The sequence below is a fragment of the Rhinatrema bivittatum genome, chromosome 6 (genome assembly GCF_901001135.1).
Source record: "Rhinatrema bivittatum chromosome 6, aRhiBiv1.1, whole genome shotgun sequence".
Classification (NCBI taxonomy): Eukaryota; Metazoa; Chordata; class Amphibia; order Gymnophiona; family Rhinatrematidae; genus Rhinatrema; species Rhinatrema bivittatum.
In genome coordinates this window covers 349,233,360-349,261,019 of record NC_042620.1, presented here as the reverse complement: position 1 = coordinate 349,261,019, position 27,660 = coordinate 349,233,360, and the positions used below count along the sequence as shown (strand labels likewise).

The 27,660-nt window shown below is 42.8% G+C and overlaps 1 protein-coding gene across 7 annotated transcripts in view; it reads right to left on the bottom strand.

Annotated features, from left to right (window-relative positions):
* The window catches only part of ARHGEF6 (Rac/Cdc42 guanine nucleotide exchange factor 6), a 386,722-nt gene that overhangs the window by 240,773 nt on the left and 118,289 nt on the right, over nt 1-27,660 (bottom strand). For all 7 annotated transcript variants that reach the window (XM_029607806.1, XM_029607805.1, XM_029607803.1 and 4 more), the window contains one exon: nt 7,699-7,821. In XM_029607806.1, the coding sequence (XP_029463666.1) occupies nt 7,699-7,821 (123 nt within the window). The remainder of the gene's footprint in view (nt 1-7,698; nt 7,822-27,660) is intronic.

The following is a 27,660-nucleotide window of genomic DNA, read 5'->3' as shown; positions in this document are numbered from 1 at the left end:
TAAGTCCAACTGCTATGATCTGTATTTCAGATTGCAATTCTGATATAAGAAATCAAAAATCTTTTTTCTCATTATTTCATTTTAGTATTTACAGATTCAATGCAAGCATATTTTATCTTTATTTTAGTTTCATTTTTATTAAAAAATCATTTTTTTAATTATTGTTACTCTCATTGTTATATTCTGATTTTTATTATCAATTTTTATAGATATTTCGTTTTTTTCTATTTCATTTATACAACAATTATCTATTCATCTTAAGTGAGCATGTGTACATTTTCCATACATCATTCATGCGTTCCCTTTTATTTCCCAGTAACTCCAATTGACATGATGTGCAATTCTCATATTACTGCTGTGTGAACACACAAGAAATCATTGGTACAGGTATTGAATATTCAAACACAATGTTGTTTTCACCAATGATCTTCTCCTGGCAACACCATGTCTTTTGATCTTTGATATATACATATACACAATTCTGCATATTATCTTTATAAGATTCAAGTAGTAATGGTTAAATACACCACACCATAAAATGAACACACAATCGGGTAGTTTGTTTTTGGTTTTTAATTTTTATTGTATTCATATAGGGGCGGATTTTAAGAGCCCTGCTCGCCTAAATCCGCCCAAAACCGGGCGGATTTAGGCGAGCAGGGCCCTGCGCGCCGGTGAGCCTATTTTACATAGGCCTACCGGCGCGTGCAGAGCCCCGGGGTTTTCGGAGGGGGGCGTGTCGGGGGCGTGTTGGGGGCAGGGCTGAGCGCCTCGCCGTTTTGGGGGCGTGTCGGCAGCGTTTTGGGGGCGGGCCCGGGGGCGTGGTTACGGCCCGGGGCGATCCGGGAGCTTGGCCGCGCCCTCTGTACCCGCCCCCAGGTCGCGTCCCGGCGCGCTAGGGGCCCGCTGGCGCGCAGGGATTTACGTCTCCCTCCGGGAGGCGTAAATCCCCCGACAAAGGTAAGGGGGGGGTTTAGACAGGGCCGGGGGGGGTGGGTTAGGTAGAGGAAGGGAGGGGAAGGTGAGGGGAGGGCGTTAGAGGATTCCCTCCAAGGCCGCTCCGATTTCGGAGCGGCCTTGGAGGGATAGGCTGTGCGGCTCGGCGCACAGCCTATCCCTCCAAGGCCGGGGATAGGCTGTGCGGCTCGGCGATAGGCTGTGCGGCTCGGCGCACGCCGGCTATACGTAATCGATAGCCTTGCGCGCGCCGATCCAGGATTTTAGCGGATACGCGCGACTACGCGCGTATCTACTAAAATCCCACGTACTTTTGCTTGCGCCTGATGCGCCAGCAAAAGTACACGAACGCACCGTGTTTGAAAATCTACCCCATATGTTTTATTATTTAATTCATATTTTATATTTTTTAATTTGTTGACATTGATAAAGTTTGTGACACTTTATATGTATTTACACATATCTATGTTCATTTGTCAATGTATATGTATGTTAGTCAAATAATACTTGCAGAGAAAGTCCGAAATCTAGGAGTAATACTAGACACAGAACTAAGCTTAAAACAACATATATCCATAAAAGAAAAAGAAGGATACGCCAAACTCATGGTCCTCAGAAAACTTAAACCACTTCTAACGACCGCCAACTTTCGATCAGTACTATAAGTGCTAATATTTGCAAGCACTGATTATTGCAATACCCTTCTACTAGGCTTACCATACACCTCCATAAGACCACTACAAATATTGCAGAACATGGCTGCAAGAGTATTAACTGGAAAAAGGAAGAGAGATCACATTACGGAAACACTGGCTGAGTTGCACTGGCTTCCCATTGAACAAAGAATACAGTACAAGACACTATGCACCATACACAAATTAATACACAACGAAAACGCAGACTGGCTGAACACAGCCCTTCGCGTTCACATCCCCAACAGAAATCTAAGATCAGCCAACAAAGCTCTTCTGACTATTCCATCAGTCAAGACAGCAAGACTAACGCAGGTTAAGAGAAAGGGCATTATCCTTAGCAGGACCCATATTATGGAACTCCATGCCATTGGAGTTAAGACTACAAAGAGAAAACAAAACTTTCAGAAAAAATCTTAAAACTTGGCTATTCAAACAAGCCTTTCAAAAGAGAAGGGAGAATAGAATCCAGGGAAATGCAAGGGTTAAACAATACATAAACTAAAACACCCACGCAAACAGAAATCACTAAGGATGTATGTTTTTGTTTTAATAAAATTCATCAGTAAAGGATAAGTTACTTATAGAATGAGTCCTTGACTCAAAACTGCTATAGAATTGACCGGGACATGATAGTGTTCACACTCATTTAACAACTAACATTGATTAAAACTATGTTACCGAACATTATGGCACCTGTGTAAACTGATAGAGGTTGATAGCATTACTTTTGTGCCTTACTGTAAACCGTTGTGACGGTACCCACCTTAACGACGGTATAGAAAAAGTTTTAAATAAATAAAAATAAATAAATGTGTAATTGGTAATTTTTAGTTGTTATTGTTCTTGTAGCAGCCCCTGAGGCAGCTCCTGCAAGAGCGAAACTCGGCCAGAGTCGGGCTAATACCAATAAAGTATCCCTGTTTACCCCGATCACTACTGTTCCTCCTGCTTTTGGCATTATTGATCGGCTTCCGATTTGTTTCCTGGGTCCTAAATATTATCAAACAGCTGTTAAACCAAATGGAACTAGTTATTAACATCGAAAAAATGAAATTTCTACATTCAGAATGGAAAAATATTGAAGTCATTCAAACTCCAATAATACTCAAAAACAACCAGAAAATAGAACTAGCAGAAAAGGTACGGAATCTCGGAATAATAATAGACACAGAACTCAGTCTAAAACAACACATATCACTAAAAGTAAAGGAAGGACCATATCACAGAAACTATAGCCGAATTACACTGGTTAACCATAGAATACAGAATACAATACTAAACCCTATGTACAATACATAAACTAATACATGATGATAAAGCAGAATGGCTGAACAAAGCACTACACGTACATGTCCCACATAGAAACCTGAGATCAGCCAACAAAGCACTCCTAACCGTCCCCTTCAGTCAGGTCAGCTAGACTAACCCAAATGAGAGAAAGGGCTTTATCCTTAGCAGGACCTATACTGTGGAACACCATGCCACTAGAGATCAGACTACAAAGAGACCTCAAAACTTTTTTTAAAAGTTTAAAAATCTGGCTTTTTAAACAAGCCTTTTACAAAGACAACGGAGAATTGAAAGTATAAAAAACCAGCAGAAGAACATCAGCATACAGCACTTTTTTCCAACACGTGCGTTTTTTTATTAGTTTATTATTTTAACACACGGCTAACATAATAGAAATACACAAAGCATGAGAATTATACTTGTAAATAAAGTATGATACATGTATAAAAGGACAAGACTTATCACACTCATCAAAAAATATTTATTATGAAATGATGTAACCGAACCTTAATGGCACTTGTTAGAATGTACTACCAGACACATTTACCAACTTTAATTTATGTGCCTGTATGTAACCGTTGTGATGGTATATAACTGTTATTAAAGCTCTGTTGTTAAAGCTGGGAATTAGCAATCTGTTATTAGAGCTCTGTTGTAAAAGCTGAGAGATAGCAATCTGTTATTAACGGAGTTGCTGGAAATAGCAATCTGATATTATTTAGAATAGTTGTGGGTGGATCCTTGGACCAGTGGCAGGTGACCACGCCCTCAGGGAAGATCCTCAGAGGGACCACGGGTCAGGCTTAGTGTAGGAGACAGACACACACTAGTTCTTTTATTAGACAATATATTAAACCACCAGAGGTGGCAGTAGTGAGCTGGAAGCGCCCGGCTGGGCTGTAGTCCCTCAGGGGCTGGAACAGCGATCCCAAGGTGGCCGAGCTTTAGAGATACTAAGAAAGTGAGTAGGCAAGACATGCAGAGTTCAGGAACAAGTCCTAGATGATAACACTCACACAATAGTCTCTTGAGGTAGCCCAGGAGTTGGAATGCAATAGGCCCTCGAGGAGCGAGTACCTGGTCCCAGGGAAAGCTCTGAGAGATAGATGGAAACTCACTAATGTTGTAAGCAGCGATGACTTCTTAGCAGAAGTGGTATTCAGGAGCTGGTCCGGGACGTGGGCCCTCGAGGACCGAGTACCGGTTCCGGACTGCGACCTGAAATGAAAAGAGAGCGCGAGGCCCCCAAGGAGCGGGTACCTCTAGTGAAGTCCGAGGAGGCAGAGTAGCTAGGTTTGCGGAGAGCGAATCCCATCCGCAGCAACCTGGAGGAAGCTAAGTAAACTTATCCCATAACTTGCTAACTTCTCTTGTTAGCGAAAACTGAGACCTTAAATATCTGGAGCTGATGATGTCATTTCAGGGGGACGTCCCTGAGGTTCGCCCCAACGCCGGTACATCAGTCGGGTCGTGCACGCACCGTTAGGCATCTGGTCAACATGGCTGCTTGCAGCGTCGAGCCGGTCCGGGAACGCCAGAGGAGGACGGCCAGGAGACGATGCAGCAACTAGCCTTCCATCACCCCGGAGGGAGTCGCCAACGAGGTAAGGTGGGCAGAGAAGAGACGACGGATAGCGACGGATACAACAATAACTTAACGACGGTATAGAAAAGATTTTAAATAAATAAATAAATAGAATGTGGTAGGCCTGATTGACAAACTGAAGAGTAGTAAATCACCTGGACTAGATGGTATACACCCCAGGGTTTTAAGGAACTCAAAAATGAAATTTCAGCCCTGATAGCAAAAATTTGTAACCTATCATTAAAATCATCCATTGTACCTGAAGACTGGAGGGTGACTAATGTAACCCCAGTATTTAAAAAGGGCTCCAGGGGCGATCCGGGAAACTACAGACTAGTTAGCCTGACTTCAATACCAGGAAAAATAGTGGAAAGTGTTTTAAATATCAAAATCACAGAACATATAGAAAGACATGGTTTAATGGAACAAAGTCAGCATGGCTTTATCCAAGGCAAGTCTTGCCTCACAAATCTGCTTCACTTTTTTGAAGGAGTTAATAAACATGTGGATAAAGGTTAACCGGTAGATGTGGTATATTTGGATTTTCAGAAGCGTTTGACAAAGTTCCTCATGAGAGGCTTCTAGGAAAAGTAAAAAGTCATGGGATAGGTGGCGATGTCCTTTCGTGGATTACAAACTGGCTAAAAGACAGGAAACAAAGAGTAGGATTAAATGGACAATTTTCTCAGTGGAAGGGAGTGACAGTGGAGAGTGCCTCAGGGATCTGTATTGGGACCCATACTTTCCAATCTATACTAATAAACGAAGCTTGACCGACGTGCCGCAAATGCGCAGTAGAGAGCAGCTCTACTGCGCATGCGCGCACATCGGCCAGAGCGCAGCGTGTCAGGAAAAAAAATGGCGCCTGCTCCTTAGGAGCAGGACCGGCAGCGGCAGCAAGCAGGACCGGCGGCGGTGGCGGCGACGACGAGCAGTAGCCGCGGCGGCGACGCGCGCGCGAGAGGCAGGGAGGAGCAATAGTGGCGGCGACGCGCGCGCGTACGAGAGAGAGAGGCAGGGAGAAGCAGTAGTGGCGGCAGCGTGCGAGAGGCAGGGAGGAGCAGTAACGGTGGCGGCGCGCGCGCGGGAGGGACACCCCCTGTCTGCCGGTTGTGGATGAGCTGGGAGGAGAGTGAGGAGGGAGGTGGGGAGAGAGGAGGTGGAGGGGAGGGGAGGGAGAGAGGGGAGGGGGGGGGGGGGGAGAGAGAGTGAGGTGGGAGGGGAGGGAAGAGAGAGTGAGGTGGGAGGGGAGGGGAGAGAGTGAGGTGGGGAGGGAGGGAGTGAGGTGGAGAGAGAGAGGGAGGTGGGGGAGGGAAGAGAGAGAGGGAGGTGGGGGGGAGGGAAGAGAGAGAGGGAGGTGGGGGGAGGTGAGAGGGAGGGAGGGAGGAGAGAGAGAGAGGGAGGTGTGGGGGGAGGTGAGTGAGAGAGAGAAGGTGGGGGGAGGGGAGTGGAAAGGAATGGACCCAAAAAAAAAATTTTAATGTAGCCCGTTGTTACGGGCTTAACGGCTTGTATATTTATAAATGATCTGGAAAGAAATACGATGATTGAGGTAATCAAATTTGCAGATGATACAAAATTGTTCAGAGTGGTTAAATCACAAGCAATTGTGATGAATTGCAGGAAGACCTTCTGAGACTGGAAAATTGGTCATCCAAATGGCAGATGAAATTTAATGTGGGATAAATGCAAGGGTGAAGCATATAAGGAAAAATAACCCATGCTATAATTAGGAGCTACCACCCAAGAAAGAGATCTGGGCATCATGGTGGATAACACATTGAAATCATCGGTTCAGTGTGCTGCGGCAGTCAAGAAAGCAAACAGAATGTTGGGAATTATTAGAAAGGGAATGGTGAATAAAACGGAGGTAATGCCTCTGTATCACTCCATGGTGAGACCGCACCTCGAATACTGTGTACAATTCTGGTTGCCGCATCTCAAAAAAGATATAATTGCGATGGAGAAGGTACAGAGAAGGTTGACCAAAATGATAAAAGGAATGGAACAGCTCCCCTATGAGGAAAGACTAAAGAGGTTAGGACTTTTCAGCTTAGAGACGAGATGGCTGAGGGGGGATATGATAAAGGTGTTTAAAATCATGAGATGTCTAGAGTGGGTTAATGTGAATCAGTTATTTACTCTTTCAGATAATAGAAAGACTAGGGGGCACTCCATGAAGTTAGCATGTGGCACATTTAAAACTAATCGGAGAAAGCTCTTTTTCATTCAACACACAATTAAACTCTGGAATTTGTTGCCAGAGGATGTGGTTAGTGCAGTTAGAGTAGCTGTGTTTAAAAAAGGATTGGATAAGTTCTTGGAGGAGAAGTCTATTACCTGCTATTAAGATGACTTAGAAAATAGGCATTGCTATTACTAGCAACAGTAGCATGGAATAGATTTAGTTTTTGGGTATTTGCTAGGTTCTTATAGCCTGGATTGGCCACTGTTGGAAACAGGATGCTGGGCTTGATGGACCCTTGGTCTGACCCAGTATGGCATGTTCTTATGTTCTTATGGAATTTTTTCATAAGAGTTTAGTTTTAGTTTAATTTTTCAATGTGTCAATAGAACCATAAGTATAAAATCTACAAACCACGTGACTCTAAAAATAAGTGACACAGCTTTTGAGTCCTCCCAGAAAAGTAATTATGACTGTCAAATTCAAGGGCTTAGAATCTGGTCCTGGAGTGCCAAAAAGGTCTGATTTTCAGGATATCCGAAATGAATATGCATTATGTATATCTGAATACAATGGAAGCAGTGCATGCAAATCTAGCTCATGCATATTCATTACGGATATCCTTAAAACCAGACTTGTTTGTGGCACTGCAGGACTGGAGCTGCCTGTCCCTGACCTAGAATTTAAGTATTACACCAGTGGTTCTCAACCCTGTCCTGGGGACCCCACAGCCAGTTGGGTTTTCAGGATATCCACAATGAATATGCATGAGAGAAAATTTGCATGCACTGCCTCCATAACATGCAAATTTTCTCTCATGCATATTCATTGTGGATATCCTGAAAACCCGACTGGCTGTGGGGTCCCTAGGACAGGGTTGAGAACCACTGTATTACACAGTCATGCTCATTTAATCCCATTAAAAGTTTCGATCCCTCCAAACCTCCTTTGAAGGCTCTCCACTGCTAGCTCTGCCAGGAACCTACCTGTGTTGTGTTAAAACACCGACAGCCATAGGATGATTTGCACAGTAGGTGAGGTACAAAGATTTAAACTGATGCAACAGACTCATAAAGCAGCCACCCACTTTTTGCTGATTTTCTGGCAACCTGTAAAGACAAAAAAAAGCAATTTAACACATTTATGTTTTCAACCATTACACAGAGATTTTCTTAAATAATATAATTTAAATCTTACAGAACGGCAGTACTCATTCTGTGGCTTTCAGAACCTTTAGCGTGACCACAGAATTTGCTTCCTTTTAAACATATTGAGATCCATATGTTAACGCTTAAAAAGATGAGAGACTTTAAATGTGGCTTATGATGCTAAGTGACAAAAGCTGAACATGACAGCTAAAAGAGAAATCTGACACACCATGGTCTAGTGCCTCAGCAACCCTCATTTGTACTTAGTTATGGACAGTCATAGGTGTTTGCCTGGGTAACTTTCAAGTTACCTGGAGAAATCCCAAGAATCAAATTTCCTACCCTGTCAACTGGTAACTTTTTACCTGGACAAAATTTAGCTGGGTGAAAATAGGAAAGGTGGGGGACCTAGTAGCATTGTTATTGAGCACTACCTAGCTAACCTTACCCAAGTAAGTCTGGTTGGCCAAAACCACTGTCTTCCTGTTACCCAAGTATTCACAGCAGCCTTATCTGGGTTAAGTCTTATTGAATAGGTGAGCTTAAGTTATTCAGGGAATTTCACCTGAGCAACTTCCTTCTTGCTGCCCTGTTGAAATCTGATCACACAGGAGTCATACTTTTGCAAATATTTTGCATGCATATATTGCATATATTTTGCATGCATATATTGCATGCATATATTGTAACCGTTCTTAATTGGCACTTGTTAGAATGTACGATAAACTACCTATATATACCTTATTTTGTGCCTATTTTGTAAACCGTTACGATGGTACATGACTTAGCGACAGTATAGAAAAGTTTTTAAATAAATAAATAAATTCTGGTTTTCACACTTTTTTTCAGCATTTCAAAGCAGATTACATTCAGGTACTGTAGGTATTTCCCTATCCCCAGAGGGCTTACAATCTAAGTTTGTACCTATAGATGATTTATTAATGTATGCAGAACAATATACACACAGACTGATATTTTGAGCAACTGAATGCTGTTGTATCTACCTATGTGTGCTGTAAGAAAATGCGGAAAAACAGAAGTTAATTTTCAAGAAATGATGTCTGCTATCTCTACAATCACAACCATTAACTAAATCTGCTGTTCTTTATTTCAGGGAAGATGTCTGAATTCTTTAGGCTCCACACTCACACATTACTCAGAAAATGTAAAAAGCTCATATGAACACAAGAAAAAAAAATCATAGGGGGGAGATGGGAAGGGCCCATCATTGCTGCAAAGTCTGCAGATACTTTCCACCCACAGTCTTTGCACACATTTTCAAAGGGAAAGTCTGCCCACTCTTTCACTTTGAAAATTGCTGAAGCCAAAAGCTCCCGCAGAGATTTGTGCCTCCTTTTTTTGAGCAGATATGTTTTTCTGTCCAAAACCATGACCCTAGTTTAGAAAACCCAACACTGTGCATGTAGTTTTCTCCGCTGACCTATGCCTGCCCCGGGAACGCTGGTACAGAACTGTGGCAGCATGAGTGTGAAATTTTCAGAGCAACAAATTTCCACAGGCAAAACATTTTAGATGTGGAAATGGTTTGGAATTACTGCCCTTAGAAAGGACGCTGGTCAAAGGGATTTTACTGGGTAACTCAGCAGCCCATTAAGTTCCAGGACAAAAACCTTTAACTGAACATTTCCCCCCTCTCACCAGCTAAGTTTTATCCTGGAACTTTTTAGCCAGGGAACGAGCAGAAGGGAGGTAGGGAGAGCAGAGGGGGGACCTAGGGGCAGGGATTAAGTTTAGCCGGGTAGCACCAATATAGAGCACCCGACTGGTTAGACAAAATGCAATGCTAAAAGCTCCCCAGGTAACGTTTAGCAGATATATTCAGTGGGAGGCTTACGAGGCCCACCGAGTGTCCTCCACTGTTCAGTTTGGACCTTACTATGGTATCCCTGTTAGATTGCTCTGAAAACAGTCTGTCCCAGAAAACGTGCATTATGAAAACCCGAGTTTTCATAATGCACGTAGTTTTAATTGGATTACAAACCGGGATTCCCAGGGGTCCACTTAGGTCAGAGGAGTGAGCAACGCATGTACATTTGGATTTTCAAACACACATGCATTATTTTGCCCCCCTACAAATGCCTATGAAACCAACAGATGCTGTGTACCCATGTAAGCAATTTTCAGAAAACTGGTTATAAGGTCCATGGGTACAAAAGTAAGAACATAAAAACATAAGATATGCCATATTGGGTCAGACCAAGGGTCCATCATGTCCAGTATCCTGTTTCCAACAGTAGCCAATCCAAGTCACAAGTACCTGGCAAGTACCCAAACATTCAATAGATCTCAGGCTACTATTGTTTATTGATTAAGAGCAGTTTATGGATTTTTCCTCCTGAAACTTATCCAAACCTTTTTCAAACCCAGTTACACTAACTGCCATAACCACATCCTCTGACAATGAATTCCAGAATTTAACTATGCACTGAGTGAAAAAGAATTTTCTTCTATTTGTTTTAAATGAGCTACTAGCTAACTTCATGGAATACTGCCTAGACCTTATATTACCTGAGAGAAGTAAATAACCGACTGACATTAACCTCTTCAATTCCTTTCATGATTTTGTAGACTTCTATCATACCCCTTCAGCCATCTCTTCTCCAAACTGAACAGAACTAACTTCCTTAACTTTTTCTCATAGGGCAGCCATTCCATGACCCTTATCATTTTAGTCATCCTTCTCTGCATTTTCTCCAGTGCAATATTATCTTTTTTGAGATGCAGGGGCATTGCACTCTGCCACAATGCAGGCTATGGAAATTTGCCCCCTTTCTATACCCTACAGGAATTTGCATTCATTTCTACAGATCTAAGCTCACTCCCTGAAGCGTGGAGATAATCCATCACCACCCGTGGCTACCTGGGCATCTTTTCAGTAGCCACTGCACTGTGGCTTCTAAGTGATGACAAAATTAATTCAGAAAGCTAACATCTGGGCTTATTCTAGACCTATGGATGTAACCTAAAATCCAGCTTTGTGTTTCCTCGAATGCAACGATTCTCAACTGGTGTGTCGCCAATCACCGGCAGGTGTGTCACATGCTACCCGGTTTCTCATTGCTCTTCTCTCTTTTTCCTCCACTGAGCAAGAGGCAGACATTCTTTCACTTCTGCCATTGCCATGTGGGCTATCAGAATGTTCAAACCTGGCTGGATGGGAAAGGCATCAGTGTTCGTTGAAGCCGGTAACTGCAGCATGGACTTTTCTTCTTCCTGCCCCCACAGCCTGGAAGAGGAAATGATGTGTTGCGGGGCACGTGGGAAGAAAATGCAGTGCTGCATTGAAAAGTAGTAGCAATAGCGGCAGCATTGGCCCTAAGCAGCAGTGCAGGCCTGGAGCAAAATCAGAAGCAGCCAACGATCAACAAGGGAGACAGGAGCATTAGTCCCCACGATCAATGGGATCCTTCTTTCTTGGGCCATGGGGGTTAGAGGAAGCTATCCTTTGTGCTCTAGGGGAGGGAGGGAATGAGAGTGAAAGATAGCCAGCTAGCTAGCCAATGTACAAGTGAGAGAGAGTGAGAGAAAGAGAGAGCATGTGTGTGATTGTGATCCTGTGTGTGAGAGAAAGCATGTGTCTTTGAAAGTTTATAGAGAAAGCATGTGTGTGATGACTGAGAGCCTGTGTGCGAGATAGAGAGAACTTGTGTGCGTGTTTGAGAGCTTAGAGAGAGAGAGCATATGTGTGATTGACAGCCTGTATTAAGAGAGATAGAGAGAACATCTGATTGAGAACCTGAGTGTGAGAGAAAGCATGTGTGTGATTGAGAGCTTGTGGGTAAGTGAGAGAAAGCATGTGTATGTTTGAGAGCTTATAGACAGAGCATGTGTGTGATGATTGAGAACTTGTGTGTAAGTGAGATAGAGAGAATGTGTATGATTGAGCCTGTGTGTAAGAGAAAGCATGAGTGAGATTGAGAGCCTGTGTGTGAGAGAAAGCATGTGTATGTTTGAGAGCTTGTGTGTACATGAGAGAGAGAACTGTGTGATTGAGAATCTGTGTGAGAGAAAGCTTGTGTGTGTTGAGAGCTTGTGTGTAAGTGAGATAGAGAGAGCATGTGTGTGATTGAAAGCCTGGGTGTAAGTAAGAAAGAGAGAGCGCACTGTGTCAGAGAGGTGTGGGTGTGTGCGTGAGACTGGTCAGGGAGATGATTGGTGTATGGTGTTGCCTGCAAGGGAAAGGAGTAGGAGAGAGGGTAAGTAAAGGTGACTTTTTAAGTTCATTTTTCTTGATTGACTGCCATTTTAATTATTGGGTATTATGTCATGTGTCTGCTGTTTTGAAAATTTTTTTGGTCAATGGAAAATTTTTATTAATTTTTAAGAATTTTTAATTGTGTTAGATGTTATTCTGCTCATCAGCTGTTTTGAAACATTTATTCATATAGTTTTACAATTATTTCTGTGAGGGAATCTATAGCAGCTAGGCTTCTACTGTTTTCCTAATTGAAGGTGTACTGGTGTTTAGAGCCTGATTTAATATTTGTAGTGTTGCTTTTTTATAGGTAGGGTCATTCCATTTGAGTGCATGCCATAATACAGGTGTTATTTTGTATGGATTAGTTTGTGTGCATTATTGCAGATCCTGGTACTATGTTAGGTACTATATTTCTGTTTCCATTTCTCCAGTTTTTTACTGCATGCAGAGTGGCTTTTTTGAGTTTCCATTCCAGTTTCTGTCTCCATATTTATTTGTGGTCTTTCTGTACTCAGTGAAGGTCAGTTCTGTGTGTGTGACCGATACAGTACAGTGCACTCTGGCGGAGCGCACTGTTAACCCGCGTTTGGACGCGCGTTTTTGACGAGCTAGCTTTACCCCTTATTCAGTAAGGGGTCGAAAACGCGCATCCCACCCCCCACCCCCCCGAAACTAATAGCGCCCGCAACATACAAATGCATGTTGATGGCCCTATTAGTTATTCCCGCGCGATTCACTAAGTAAAGTGTGCAGCCAACCAAGATGGCGATCTTGTGTTAGCACCGTGAACATAAGAACATAAGAAAATGCCATACTGGGTCAGACCAAGGGTCCATCAAGCCCAGCATCCTGTTTCCAACAGTGGCCAATCCAGGCCATAAGAACCTGGCAAGTACCCAAAAACTAAGTCTATTCCATGTAATCATTGCTAATGGCAGTGGCTATTCTCTAAGTGAACTCAATAGCAGGTAATGGACTTCTCCTCCAAGAACTTATCCAATCCTTTTTTAAACACAGCTATACTAACTGCACTAACCACATCCTCTGGCAACAAATTCCAGAGTTTAATTGTGCGTTGAGTAAAAAAGAACTTTCTCCGATTAGTTTTAAATGTGCCCCATACTAACTTCATGGAGTGCCCCCTAGTCTTTCAACTATCCGAAAGAGTAATTAACCGATTCACATCTACCCGTTCTAGACCTCTCATGATTTTAAACATCTCTATCATATCCCCCCTCAGCCGTCTCTTCTCTAAGCTGAAAAGTCCTAACCTCTTTAGTGGGCTCTTACCTTGTGCTTTTTCTTCAAAATACTTTCAATTGAAATGCCCCATTCGGTCAGGAAGAGGCGAGCCCGGGAAAAGGCTTTCCCTGGAGTTACTCCCGAGACACCTAAGACTGGCCCGATGGATGCCCATGTTCTTCGAGGAGCTGTGACATTGGGAGAAGAGTCGAAGGAGCAGGGAACAGAGGGTGAGGAGGTGTGTTCCCAGCCAGACTCCGAGACCACGCTGTCCCCGGTGGTGAGGGAGGCGCCGAGGAATCCTGCATTGCTGCCTACCCCGGATGGAGACCCGGAAGCTCCGGTAGCCAAAGATGTGAGTGGAGTGTCCCGGCCAGGGAGCCTCCCTTCGGGTGGGAGCGGCATGGAAGAACTGCCTGGAGAGGGTGAAGCGTCCCTCGGCAGCCCAGACAGAGGCGATATGGATCTGAGTATTCAGGGGTTAACATCTACCTCTACTCCTCATAAACTTGCGCACATGCGTAATTTTGTTCACGCACCAGGCGCGAACAAGAGTACGCGGGATTTCAATAGATACGCGCGTATCCATTAAAATCCGGGGTCGGCGCGCACAAAGCTGCCCAAAATCTGTAGCCTGCGTGCGCCGAGCCGCTCAGCCTGCCTCTATTCCCTCCGAGGCCGCTCCGAAATCGGAGCGGCCTCGGAGGGAACTTTCCTTCCGCCTCCCCCCACCTAACCCACCCCCCCGGCCCTATCTAAACCCCCCCTACCTCTGTTGCGAAAGTCACACCTACTTGAGGCATGCGTAAGTTTGTGCCCACCGGGCCGGCTGCCGCGCACCATGTTCCGGTCCGGGGGCTGGTCTGGAGGCCGCGCCCACACCCCCGGAACGCCCCTGGGCCGAAACCACACCCATGGCGCCGCCCCAGATGACGCGCCGGCCGCGTCACGCCCCCCGATGACGCGCGGATCGCGACACGCCCCCAACACGCCCCTCCCCCAGGAAAGCCCCGGGACTTGCGCGGCCGGAAGCCTATGCAACATAGGCTCGGCACGCGCAGGAGGTGTTTGGGCCTGGTTTTCTGGGGGTACGCACGTACCCCTTTGAAAATCTGGCCCTTTACCTACAAAAACTCTGGAAACTTTATGGCAAACAATGGATGGGCTAGGTAATCTGATGATTAAACAAACTGAGCCACTTACATATAAATTAGATGACCATGAGGCACGTATTAACTCTTTGGAAAATACTGTAAAGGTTATTCATACTCAAGAAAGTGAAAAGAAGATATTATTAAATTCTGTGAAAAATCAGCAGGATCTCTTGGTAAAGGACAATTTAGTATTGTTAAATAAAATTGAAAACATGGAGAACTTATTAAAAAATAGAAACCTTCGTATAATTAATTTTCCAGAAGTTCCCTATATGTTACCTAGAGACATGTTTAGTAAATATCTTCAGGAAATTTTGAAGGTGCCGACGATCAAATACCACCACTTACTTGTGTATTCTATATCCCATTGAGGGAAAATCCAAAAAAAGAAGAAGCCTCTGGTATGATTAGTGACCCCCTGAGGAAGACAGGGGAGGTTAAATCTGGTGTAACTGGTTTAAATGTTGCAGAGCTTTTAGAGTTATCAGATCAAGCCGGCTACTTTAATAGTTAATTTTGCATTGGAGATGGACAAAGAATGGATTTTGAAATTATATTTCAAACATCGTTTAGAATTATTTATGGGTATGGAAGTGAGGATATTTCCAGATATTTCTAAAGTTACGCAGAAAAAGAAAAAACAATTCTTGTTGTTGAGACCACAAGTTATCCAGATGGGAGCAACCTTTTCGCTAAGATTTCCTTGCAGGTGTCTAAGTTTAAAGATAAATCGTTTCTGTTTTTCTTACCATCGCAGTTAACTCAATTTCTTTCTGATAAGTTGGAATTGCAGTGTGTGTGAAAACTTATACTTGTTCCTGTAGCCTTAAAATGTCTGAGTTTGTTCCACCTCACAATATATAAATATAACTCCTGCCGATGCTATGAATTTAGTTGCATATGTTAAGTTACTTAATGACCACTTGGATCCTTGATAGTGGACTTGGAAATGTATACTCTGATTGCTTGTTCCTTTTTCTATTTCCTTATTGTTTAAGAAATTATGATGTATACATTTGATTTATTGTCAAGAGAGTTATCTTGATATAATATTGTAAAAATTAATAAAGAATAAATAAAAAAAAAATGTGCAGCCAAGCTGCACATTTTACTTTCAGAAATTAGCGCCTACCCAAAGGTAGGCGTTAATTTCTGCCGGCGACAGGAAAGTATACAGAAAAGCAGTAAAAACTGCTTTTCTGTACACCCTCCGACTTAATATCATAGCGATATTAAGTCGGAGGTCCCAAAGTAAAAAATAATTAAAAAAAAAAATTAAAAATCGGCCCGCGGGTTGAAAACCGAATGCTCAATTTTGCCAGCGTCTGGTTTCCAAACCCGTGGCTGTCAGCGGGTTTGAGGACCGAAGCCGGCAAAATTGAGCGTCAACTGTCAAACTCGCTGACAGCCACCGCTCCTGTCAAAAAAGAGGTGCTAGGGACGCGCTAGTGTCCCTAGCACCTCTTTTTACCGCGGGCCCTCATTTAAATACTGAATCGCACGACTTTTACTGAATCAGCCTGCTTATTGGTTTTCAATAGGGCATGCATTGGTGGTGAACTGCTGTCTTTTTATAAGTAAGGCTATTGAGCCTGGTAGTAGAGGGAGTTCGTGTTGCTGTTACTGAAATAACACCAGAATACCTTTTTGTATAGTGAGTTGTACGAGGAATGTTCTAGTTCTGCTTTATACACATTACTGGCGGGTGGGGGCAAGGGGGGGCTTCCTATGGATGCAAAGTGGAGATAGATAAACTGTTTATCTATCTCCACTCTGTAAACTACTGAAGAAATTGGATCTCCGTCATTTCATATACGCCGATGACGTACAGATCATTATACCAATCAAGGATTCACTTGCTAAGGCCATGAAAACCTGGGAATCAGCACTCACTGAAATAAAAAATCTACTTATGGAAAACTTTCTTGCAATCAACACCAACAAGACCGAACTACTCATCATAATGCCTCACAAGAATACCTCAACAAACTTGCAACCTGATCCTTCCTCAACAACAGACCACACCAAGCTGAAGCAAGTCCGCAGCCTTGGGGTCATGATTGATAATCACCTTACTTTAAATAATTTCATCTCAACCACAATCAAGAATGGCTTCTTCAAATTACACACATTGAAAAGAATTAAACCGTTATTACATCCTCAGGATTTCCGGACTGTGTTACAAGCCACAATTCTACCAAGGATTGACTATTGTAACGCACTATTACTGGGTCTCCCTAAAAGCACAATTCAACCCCTTCAAATGTTGCAGAATGCCGCTGCTCGGTTAATTACTAATACTCGACGGCATGAACATATCACTCCAGCACTCATGTTCCTACATTGGCTACCCGTATCATTTAGAATTACTTTTAAAGTTCTCTCACTCATCCACAAATCAATTCACAACCAAGAGATGCAATGGTTCTCTGATCAGTTCATTGTTCACACATCCAACAGACCAATTAGAAACATTCACCAAGCGAAATTAACTGTCCATCCACTAAAACACATCAAACATGTGTCCACCAGAGACCGATCATTCTCTATAGCTGGAATAAAAATCTGGAATAACATGCCATTGGACCTGCGGCTTGAATCCTGTCACAAAACTTTCAAACAAAACCTTAAAACTTGGTTGTTTGAACAAGCTTTCACACTATGAGTCTCGTCTAACCTTCAGCAATACCATATGATTCCTTACCTTCTCCAAGTTCTTATACTCGACAATAATATTTACTATCTGCAAATCCACACCCCCACATGATTTATCAATTCAGGCTATTATATATAATGAGACGTTGGTTTGCCTCAGATAGATTATTTGCTCCTGCAAATACATGGTTATTAATATTCTATTGTTCGATATCAATGCTTACAGGATCAACATTCTAAGATCAAAGAGAGATTTTTTCTCAAAAAAAATACACCATTTCATCTTTGATTCGAAAGCACTATTCTCCTACGTTTCAGCCCTCACTAAACCATCGCCTCCTACCATCCCTGATGATCAAGCACTCAACAAAGCCTCGGAACTAGCAAATTACTTCAAGGATAAAATTGATAAATTGACTATCTCTCTCTCATCATCTATCTCATCACCCCCACTCCCTCACATTACCCCACCTCAACTAAATACAACGATGGAAACTTTCGAGACCACATCAGCACTTGAGATAGAAAACATACTCAAAAAAATGAAACCGTCCTCTCATCCCTTAGACACAATTCCTACTAACCTACTCATCGCAATAAGGAACTCCATATCAAAACCAATTGCAGACATCATTAATTGCTCTCTTTCCCAGGGTCTAGTTCCCGACTAAGTTAAATTAGCTATTCTTAAACCTCTACTTAAAAAACCGAACCTCCCTACCACTGATCCAGCTAATTTCCGCCCAATAGCCAATCTGCCATTGATCGCCAAACTCATGGAAAAGATAGTCAATAAACAACTATCTGAGTATCTGGAAGAAAATAACATTCTTGTATCATCCCAGTACGGCTTTCGGAAATCGTTAAGTACGGAATCTCTCCTTATTTCTCTTACCGATGCTATTCTAGCTAATATGGACAAAAAACAACCACATCTTTTGATTCTATTAGATCTCTCTGCGGCCTTTGACACTGTCAACCATTCATCTCTATTAAAATGTCTGGCAGATATAGGCATTAAAGGAACAGTCTTCAGTTGGTTCAAGTCCTTCCTAGCAAATAGACAATTCAAGGTAAAGATTAACAACAAAGAATCACAATCGATCCCTTCCAACCAGGGAGTCCCTCAGGGTTCCTCCCTTTCCCCTACCCTCTTCAACATTTACCTCCTACCTCTATGTCGTCTACTTACTAAACTAAATCTAACTCACTATCTCTACGCGGATGACATCCAGATACTCATCCCAATCACAGAATCCTTACAAAAAACCTTGAATCACTGGAACAATTGTCTGCAACAGATCAACCAGCTTCTCTCTAGCCTTTGCCTCATTCTTAACAACAACAAAACTGAGATTCTAATCATCAATCAAGACATCAACTACAAACTCCTAAACCCAGCTGACCTACTTAGTTCATCCATTCCCATATTAAATCACTCACCACATGTACGAGATCTTGGTGTCATGCTAGACAATCAGCTCAATCTTAAAAAATTTATAAGCACTACCACCAAAGACTGTTTCTATAAGTTACAAGTCTTGAGAAAGTTGAAACCTCTTCTTTATTTCAATGATTTTCGGATGGTTCTACAAGCAATTATTCTATCAAAAATCGACTATTGCAATTCGCTTCTTCTTGGCCTTCCTACTTCATCAATCAAACCCCTCCAAATGGTACAAAATTCTGCAGCCAGAATCCTTACCAATACGAATAAAAGAGATCACATCACCCCCATTCTCAAACTCCTCCACTGGCTGCCAATAAAGCAAAGGATCCTATATAAAGTATACACTGTAATTCATAAATCCATTCACAATATCTCCCCTCTTCAACTAAGTACCCAACTACATCTTCATTTTTCTTCTAGACCCATCAGAGGAGCATATAAAGGCACACTCAATGTACCCTCAACAAAATCTTCACAATATAAACGTGCCATATCTACAGCAGGCCCCATTCAATGGAATGCCCTCCCACCAGATATTCGGCTAGAACTTTGCCACTCTTCATTCAAAAAAAAACTTAAAACATGGCTTTTTAGCCAAGCTTTTTCTGAACCATGAACATTTTTTCCCTCCAGCTAGCAAGAGCGTCTCTTCATCACAAACTCCATGCTCTTTACTACTACCTGACTCGTTATCTAATTGCAGGACATATGAGATTCTCTCAATTATACTTTTATGATTTTTATTTTTATGTTTAATAAGACCTATTAACTAAGTTTTGTTTTTTTTTAGATTTCTCTTCTCTTATCTTTTAGTCATTAATGTTACAACATTATTGCTAAGTTTTGAACTAATGTACCCTATTCCAAGTTTCATAACCTTGTTCTATGTAATGCCTTTATTGGTGATTTTCATGTTCTGTTTCAATGTAAACCGATGTGATCTGTATTTCATACAGGAACACCGGTATATAAAAACCAAAAAATAAATAAATAAATAAATAAATAAATAAATGTATGCATATTATTTGAAACCCATGTTTTTCTGTAAAGCCTGTTGCTATTAATTGTTTTACTGTTTATTTTATACTGTTACATGTAAAGCCTGTTGCTAAATTAATGTTTCACTGTAAACCGAGGTGATGTATTCTATACGTACCGCGGTATAGAAGAACCTATAAATAAATAAATAAATAAATAAATAAACAAACAAAGTGTACATTTACATTTAGCCTTATGACTGTCATATGTTCAGTGTGTCACTCATGTGAGAACTAGCAGGTATGTCCCAACAGAAAAAAGGTTGAGAACCTCTGCTCTAATGGACATTGGGATCCACGTCGTTACTTTTTAAAATGATCAGCTACATTTCTCAGGAATTTATTTTTATTCTTGAAAAGAACGTGCAACAAAACAGTGATAGTCAAAAAGGATTTTGCTGACCCATTTTCAAGGAGAAACGTAACATGCTACACACATCTAAAATCTTGTGCCTTACTGAGATTTGACAAAAAATCAATCATGAGCTGCAAGTCCAGAAACAGAAGCATTAGGAAAAGCAAACCTGGGCACTCCCTTAAATTTCAGGTAACATCTTGAAGTAGCAAAGAAATGAATCTCAATTATTCCTCTGCCACCACCACTACACCTTCCCCCAGGAAAAAACACACAAAAATAATAAACTTAAAAATGTATGTTTACACATCTATTAAGGGAATGAGCATGTTTGCATAGAATGGAGAAATTACTTACCTGATAATTTCTTTTTCCTTAGTGTAGACAGATAGACTCAGGACCAATGGGTTATGTGCTCCCCTGCTAGCAGATGGAGACAGAGTCAGGTTTCAAAGCTGATGTCACCCTAGATATACCCCTGCATTAACCTCAGCCATTCAGTATTCTCTTCAAAAACCACTGTGGACATACAATTTAATAACCTGATTAAGAACTTGATTAAAAACTTGATTAAAACTGATGACCATAACTGTACTCAACCAAACATAAGCGATGAATCCCAGCAATACTACAGATGCCCAGATCTAGGGATAGGGTAATGGCTTACCGTAACCTCTTTGGGATCGAGATTCATGTGCGATTTCTTGGCACCATTCTTGAGCAGCCGTGGGTGGGATGCTAAGTCCATCTGTCTACACTAGGGAAAAAGAAATTATCAGGCAAATAATTTTTAAATTTCCTAGTGTGTAGCCAGATGGATTCAGGACCAATGAATGGGATGTACAAAAGCTACTCCCAAACAGGGCGGGAGGCTGCCTGCGGACCAGTTAGCACCGCTCTCACAAAGGCTGCATCCTGGGGGCGCTCTTCGGTGGCTGATGGGAGCAGACGCTTGAAAACGGAACTCCGTCCCCCATAGGCCTCAAATACATGTAACTACAGCGTAATTAAACCCGATTTTATTTCAGGAAGGATCCCCGAGATAAATATATTACACCATCACAGCTTTCAATGGCATCCAAAAGGAAAACCGCTGATTTAAAACAATTTTCGTATGGAAAGTTAGTGGCGGAAGCGGGCCTGAAGCGGGCATCGAGATGTCCAGCGATCCCGATTGCCCCGACGAATTGCAAGAGGCATCTTGCGGCAGTAGCCCGGTAAGGGAAAGCACTCACCCCAACTTACCAACCAGGGATGAGAAGCGAAACTGGTTTGCAGAATTGAGGTCTGAACTGCGCCAGCAAAGTCTGACCTCATGGCGGCAATGGCGGACCTGAAAGAAGATTTCAGCGCGCTGGGAATTTGGGTAGACGAGATTGACATTCGGGTTGATCAGCATAGCGAAACCCTTAATCAATTTAATATGCAGCAATCGAACCTTCGCTCCGAAATCTCCCTGCTCTCCGAAAAATTAGAAGACTTAGAGAACCGAGGGGTTCCAGAAACTGAAGAATATACAGATGCAAACGCCGTGGCACAGCAAGTATGTGCTCTCATCCTTAACCAAAGTGACAAGGAACAAAATACTGCGGATACCTCCCCTTCAGATATTAAATTAGACAGAGCGCATCGTGCTCTAGGGCCGCATCGAGATTCTAGGCCCTGAGACATCATTCTCTGCTTTCACAATTTCATGCAAAAAATGCAGGTCTATGAAAAATCCAGGCAACTGAAGGACATTAATTGGAATAATAACAAATTGGTGATCTACCAGGACCTAGCGCCGCTCACACTCTCAAAAAGGTATGAACTCCGGGAAGTCACTGTTAACCTGCATGAATGTTCCATTCGCTACTATTGGACATATCCCCTCGGGCTTCAGTTCCAGGTGAAGGGCATCACTTACAGAATTAAAACTGTAGAAGAAGCCGCAGAAGCATTTCAGCAGGCCCAACTGCCTACCAATTTCCAACCCCCAAAATGGCCACGACTGCTAGCAAAATGGATACCCACCCCAAGTGGCAGAGAGCCGGTAAAGGGGGCAAACGCCTCCGCCGACAATCAAATGTCCCTCATTCACCTACCAGCAATAAGGGCTGAAGGCTCAAAGTACCAAATGGCAGATGGTGAGATACAAGTGTTCGGGCCCATATGTCTAGGTTCATGAGAATTAATAGTTATGGAAGGGCACAAATAATGCTCATTTCTCCAGTTCCAGGTTTCTATATAGTTCACGGTTTCTATATTGTACAAACAGATGGTTGTTATTCTAACTTACATTTATTCTCATTTCAACTTATTGTGCAAATGTTTTATATTGCAATAATGCCGGGGGGGGGGGGGGGGGGGAGCATCTGGTCTCATTAGAGCGAATTGGGCTTACCCGGGATAACTAATCCTGCCAAGATGGGATGGATTGGTTTCAATTTCTTTATGTTGACCACAGGGGCGCTCTATTTCTTTTAATATAGTTGGGAACTGACCGGGAGACGTTCACTATCAGTGGGAATTGTTATGTATTATCCAGTGAGGTCCAGGGGGACACTAACCGCACACAGCTTACAGGGGGCAATGACAAACAGGATAGGCTCTCGTCCCTATATTTAATAAATGCCCACGCGTATAATATCTCTCAACATAAAGGGATTGAACACGCCACGAAAACGACTATTACTTAAAAAAGAGTTACAATCCCAAAAAGCGATCGTGGCTTTTGTGCAGGAAACGCATGTCAGAAAGCGCCACAAGCGACTTCTAAATAATCTTCAGTATGAAGATAGCACTAAGAACTCCCGGTATGCAGAAGTGGGTATTCTCATCACAAATTCTCTGGTACATGAAGTTTTGTTTAAATTCGTGGACAGCAATGGTAGATTTTTGCTGCTTAAACTTCGGGTGGGATCCAAAGTGTACACACTTCTTAATGTATATTTCCCCAATGTGAATCAGGTGACATTTTTAAATACCACTGATAAAATACTCCAGCAACATGCCAGCGGTGAAATGGTAATTGGAGGCGATTTCAACGCTGTCAGAGATCCCAAACTTGACACATCACATAGCGGCACTACAGGCATAAGGAGGGATTGGCACGATTTCTTACGAGCGATGGAGCCTAATAGATATATGGTGTCAGAGAAATCCAGGATCTCGTTCTTATACATTCTTTTCTAAGCCACACTGCACATATTCCCAAGTTGACTACTTTTTCATTAATCACACCATCCAAAATGTGGTTAGTAAAATTGGTATAGACAGTATAAATTGGTCAGACCATGCTCCTATATGGATGGAGATTAATATGCAAGAACCAGACAGTGGGCTCCATACCTGGAGGCTCAATGACAGTCTGCTTCGTGACAGTGACTTTGTTAGTAAATTGGATAACCAAATTCAAACTTATTTTGATAAAAATTGAACAGAGGGCATGACCCATACAGCGCTATGGGAATGCTCTAAAGCTGTTGTCCGGGGATTAATCATAGCAAGAGCCGCATATTGTAATAAGGAGCGAGAACGGCACCATAGGTCTCTGTTGCGAGAGCTTGATCACCTGGCGCAGCAACATAAGATCACTTTATCACCCACTGTATATCAAAAGATGCTAAAGGTCAGGGATTCTTTAAGAGCCACTGAGGATGCCGCTATCAGTCATACCCTTGCCATGCTTAAGCAGCAATACTTCGAAGGCAGCAATAAAACAGGGCGGTATCTAGCACACAAATTGAAGGCTGCTCGAGCCGATACATTGGTGGCTAAAATATGCAATTCCCAAGAAGAAACTGTGACTTCCTCAGCAGATATCAGGCAGTCTTTTACGGACTTTTATGCCACTTTATACTCTTCAGGGGAACTGATGGATGCCTCCTCTATAAAAGACTATCTTGATTCAGTAGACCTACCGACGCTACCCAAAGATCAATCTGAATTACTGGACAAACCTATAACAATACTAGAAGTAGAGGAAGCCATTAAAAGATTGAAATTGGGGAAAAGCACCGGGCCCAGACGGGTTCACCGCTGCATATTATAAAAAATTTAAGTCAACTCTAGCAATCCCCCTGATGGATATGTTTAACTCTCTCAGAGGCAGTGATCACTTAGACCATCATGCCAATACGGCAGGTATTTCAGTAATTGCCAAACCGGGACGAAACCCTCATCTATGTGGTTCATACTGACCAATTTCACTGATAAACCTTGACCTGAAATTATTAGCTCGGATTTTGACTGCCAGGTTGAATATTGTACTCCCTAACCTAGTGCACTCCGATCAGGTGGGTTTTGTTCCGGGACAATTAGCGGCTGACAACGTCCGCAGAATCGTGAATCTCATTGAATATGTGCAACAGTTTGATATTCCAACGGTCCTCCTATCTCCTGACACGGAAAAAGCGTTTGAACTAGTTCACTGGCCTTTCCTTTTTGAAACACTTAAACGTATGGGGTTTGGCTCCTTTATGACAATCCCTCTGCCAGGATGAAAATTAATGGCAGTAATGGTGTTGCTTTTCCCATAGGCCATGGCACGAGACAAGGCTGTCGCTATCACCCCTTCTATTTGCATTATTTTTAGAACCATTTATGAACCGCATCAGAGCAGCGACTTATGTCAGGGGAATTGTTAAAAATCAACACCACTTCAAAATTTCACTATTTGCTGATGATGTCATGTTTACTCTGACTGACCCCTCCTCCTCTTTGCAGGGAGTTACCTCGGAGTCGAGGTCTTTTAGTGGTGTATCTGGTCTAAGGGTGAACTATGACAAATCGGAAATTCTTAATATTAATCTTTCAAGTTCTGAGGCCTCAGAAATTTTGAAGCAATTCCCTTTTAAATGGGCCGCTAAGGCCTTAAAGTATCTAGGCGTTCATATCGGAAATCGTGCCAGTCAGCTCCATGCACTCAATTACTCCCCATTAATACAATCCATTCAGACGGACTTGGGGAGATGGTCGAGGGACACCTTTTCATAGCTAGGACGCATTGCCATTATCAAAATGAATGTTTTGCCTAGACTATTGTACTTTTTCACCACAGTTCCAATATTTATACCCTCTCCACTTTTGAGAAAGTGGCAAAAACTCATTTTTGGATTCATTTGGAGGAAACAACCACCCAGGGTCAACAGGAATACCCTATATCTACCTAAAAAATGAGGGGGCCTTACTGTACCCAATTTAGAGTGGTACATTTGCGCAGCACAATTACGAGCTCTGGTAATTCTTCATGGACATTAGGCATTGCCACAATGGGCTCTATTTGAATAAACTTTTTCTGGGTCTCAACCATTGTCGGCCCTCCCTTGGCAACACAAATCCACATGGCAAGGGGTCGATTACATACCTTATGCCTTAGATACTACGCTACGGGTGTGGTCTCGTTGGCGATCAGTTTTAATAGGTCCTGCGCAGCATACACCATTAACTCATATCTTTGCAAATGCAATGTGAACGTTATACATTTTCTTAGCAGTTGTGCAACAATAAAAAAACAATTTGAACAATATCAGAAATAAGCATATCAAGTCCAGAGAGCATTATTAGGTTGGAAGAGGAGGGTATGCAGTTCAGGGTGAAGAGAATGTATTAGGAGGTTTATAACTGAGAGTTCAGTTGAGAGTTGGAATGATCAGACGTCTGAGGGTCAGTGTAGAATTTGCGGAACATTAGTGTTTTTAGGTCCTTTTTGAATATTTTTAGGTTGTGTTGGGTTCTCAGGAATTTAGGTAGGGTGTTCCAAAGTTTAGGTGAAGCAATTGAAAAGGCTCTTTCTCTTGTGGTTGCCAGATGTGCATCTTTGATAGGGGGAATGTTTAGGTAGCCTGAGTTATTAGAGCGTAGGTTTCTTGGAGGATTTTGAGGGATTATGTTTAGGGTGTTAAGACCTTGATGATCATTGTTTAGAATTTTGTGGATTATGGTAATTGATTTGTAAGCAATACGTGCAGTAATAGGGAGCCAGTGAAGTGAGGTCTGGCACTACATGCCAATTCAGGTACATAAGTTCACCCCAAGGATATCTGATCAATGCTGGCGGGACTGTGGAGAGGTGGACACGTATTATCACATGTGGTAGCAATGTGCAAATGTGCTTGCCTATTGATCATCAATCCTGTCCTGGATTTCTTCTATTCTTAAAATTGACACCAAAGCGGAACCTTGGCATGTACTCCTGAATCTACCTTTGGACGATTTAAATAAAGACACACAACATTTTCTCCAACAAGTTTTTATTGCAGCAAGGTTAGTTCTGGCTCAACATTGGAAAAACAGCAAGGTACCTAGTCTTGCCATGATGCAACATAAACTTCATTCTTTATTTCAGATGGCCCGTCTTACAGCAATTCACCATGATCATCTTGATGCGTCTGTCACTGCTCGACGCCCTCACTCCGCCTTCTTTACCTCTGTGGCAATTCCCTCCGGGTCTGATGGACGGCTGGCTACCATGGCATCTCCATGCCGTCTCCCTCCGGCGTCCCCAGACCGGCTCGACGCTGCAACTCCGCCATCTTGTCCTGATGCCTAGGGCGCGCGCGCGTCACGACTCTTGTACCAGCAAGGGTGCGAACCTCAGGGGCGTCCCCCTGAGATGACGTCATCTGCTTCCAATATTTAAAGGTCTTTGAAAACGCTAACAGACCGAGTTAGCAAGGGGGATAAGGGGATTGCTTTGGCTACTCCTCCCAAGGTACTCTGCCTCCTCGGACTTACCAGAGGTAGCCGCTCCTCGGGGGCCTTGCTCTTTTCTTTATTTTCAGATACAGATAGGAACTGGTACTCGCTCCTCGAGGGCCCATGTTCCTGGACACTCTGAAGATTCTCTACTGCCTGGAAGCTATCACTGCTACAAACAACTGTGAGTTACCATCGCTCTCTGAGCTTTCCCTGGAATCAGGTACTCGCTCCTCGAGGGCCTAATCCTTTCCAGCTCCTGAGCTTACTTGAGACCTTACGTGAGTTTTGTCATCTAGTTCTATTCAAGAACTCTGCCTACTCACTTTCTACAGTTTCTCAACAGCTCAGCCATCCTGGAATTGTTGTTCCAGTACCTGAGGGACTATAGCCCTGCCGGGCATATCAGCTCACTATTGCCACCTCTGGTGGTTTCTAATAACCTGTTTAGTAAAAGAACTAATGTGTGTCTGTCTCCATACTCCAGCCTAGGCGATGGTCCCTCTCGGGGTATCCTCCCGAGAGCGTGGTCATCTGCCATCGGCCCAGGGTTCCACCCACAACTATATCAGATTCATTACAGATTGCTACTCCTTAGCAAGATGATATCTAAGACTACAAGATCGCTGACTCCTCCTTCTCCAGGAGCCCGCTACACAGAGCTTTCTCTACAGATTGCTCCTCCTATCTGATTGCTTCTCCCATCAAGCATCTTCTCAATACAGATTGCTAGCACGAGCAGCAGATATACATCAGATCGCTAACTCCCTAGCAAATCGCTAACAGATCGGTAACAGATTGCTAACTCCAAGCTCTAAAACAGAGCTTTCCTAACAGATTGCTAACTCCAGTGGATCCGGCTAATTATGGGATGTTAATTCCAGTGGATTCAGCTTCAACTTTGGGATGTTGTTAACCTTATGGATCCGGCACATCTCTCTGCTTTGCAGGCTATACAGGGCCCGGCCCAACGCATCTCAGAGCAGCAAGAAACTTTAGAGAAACTTACT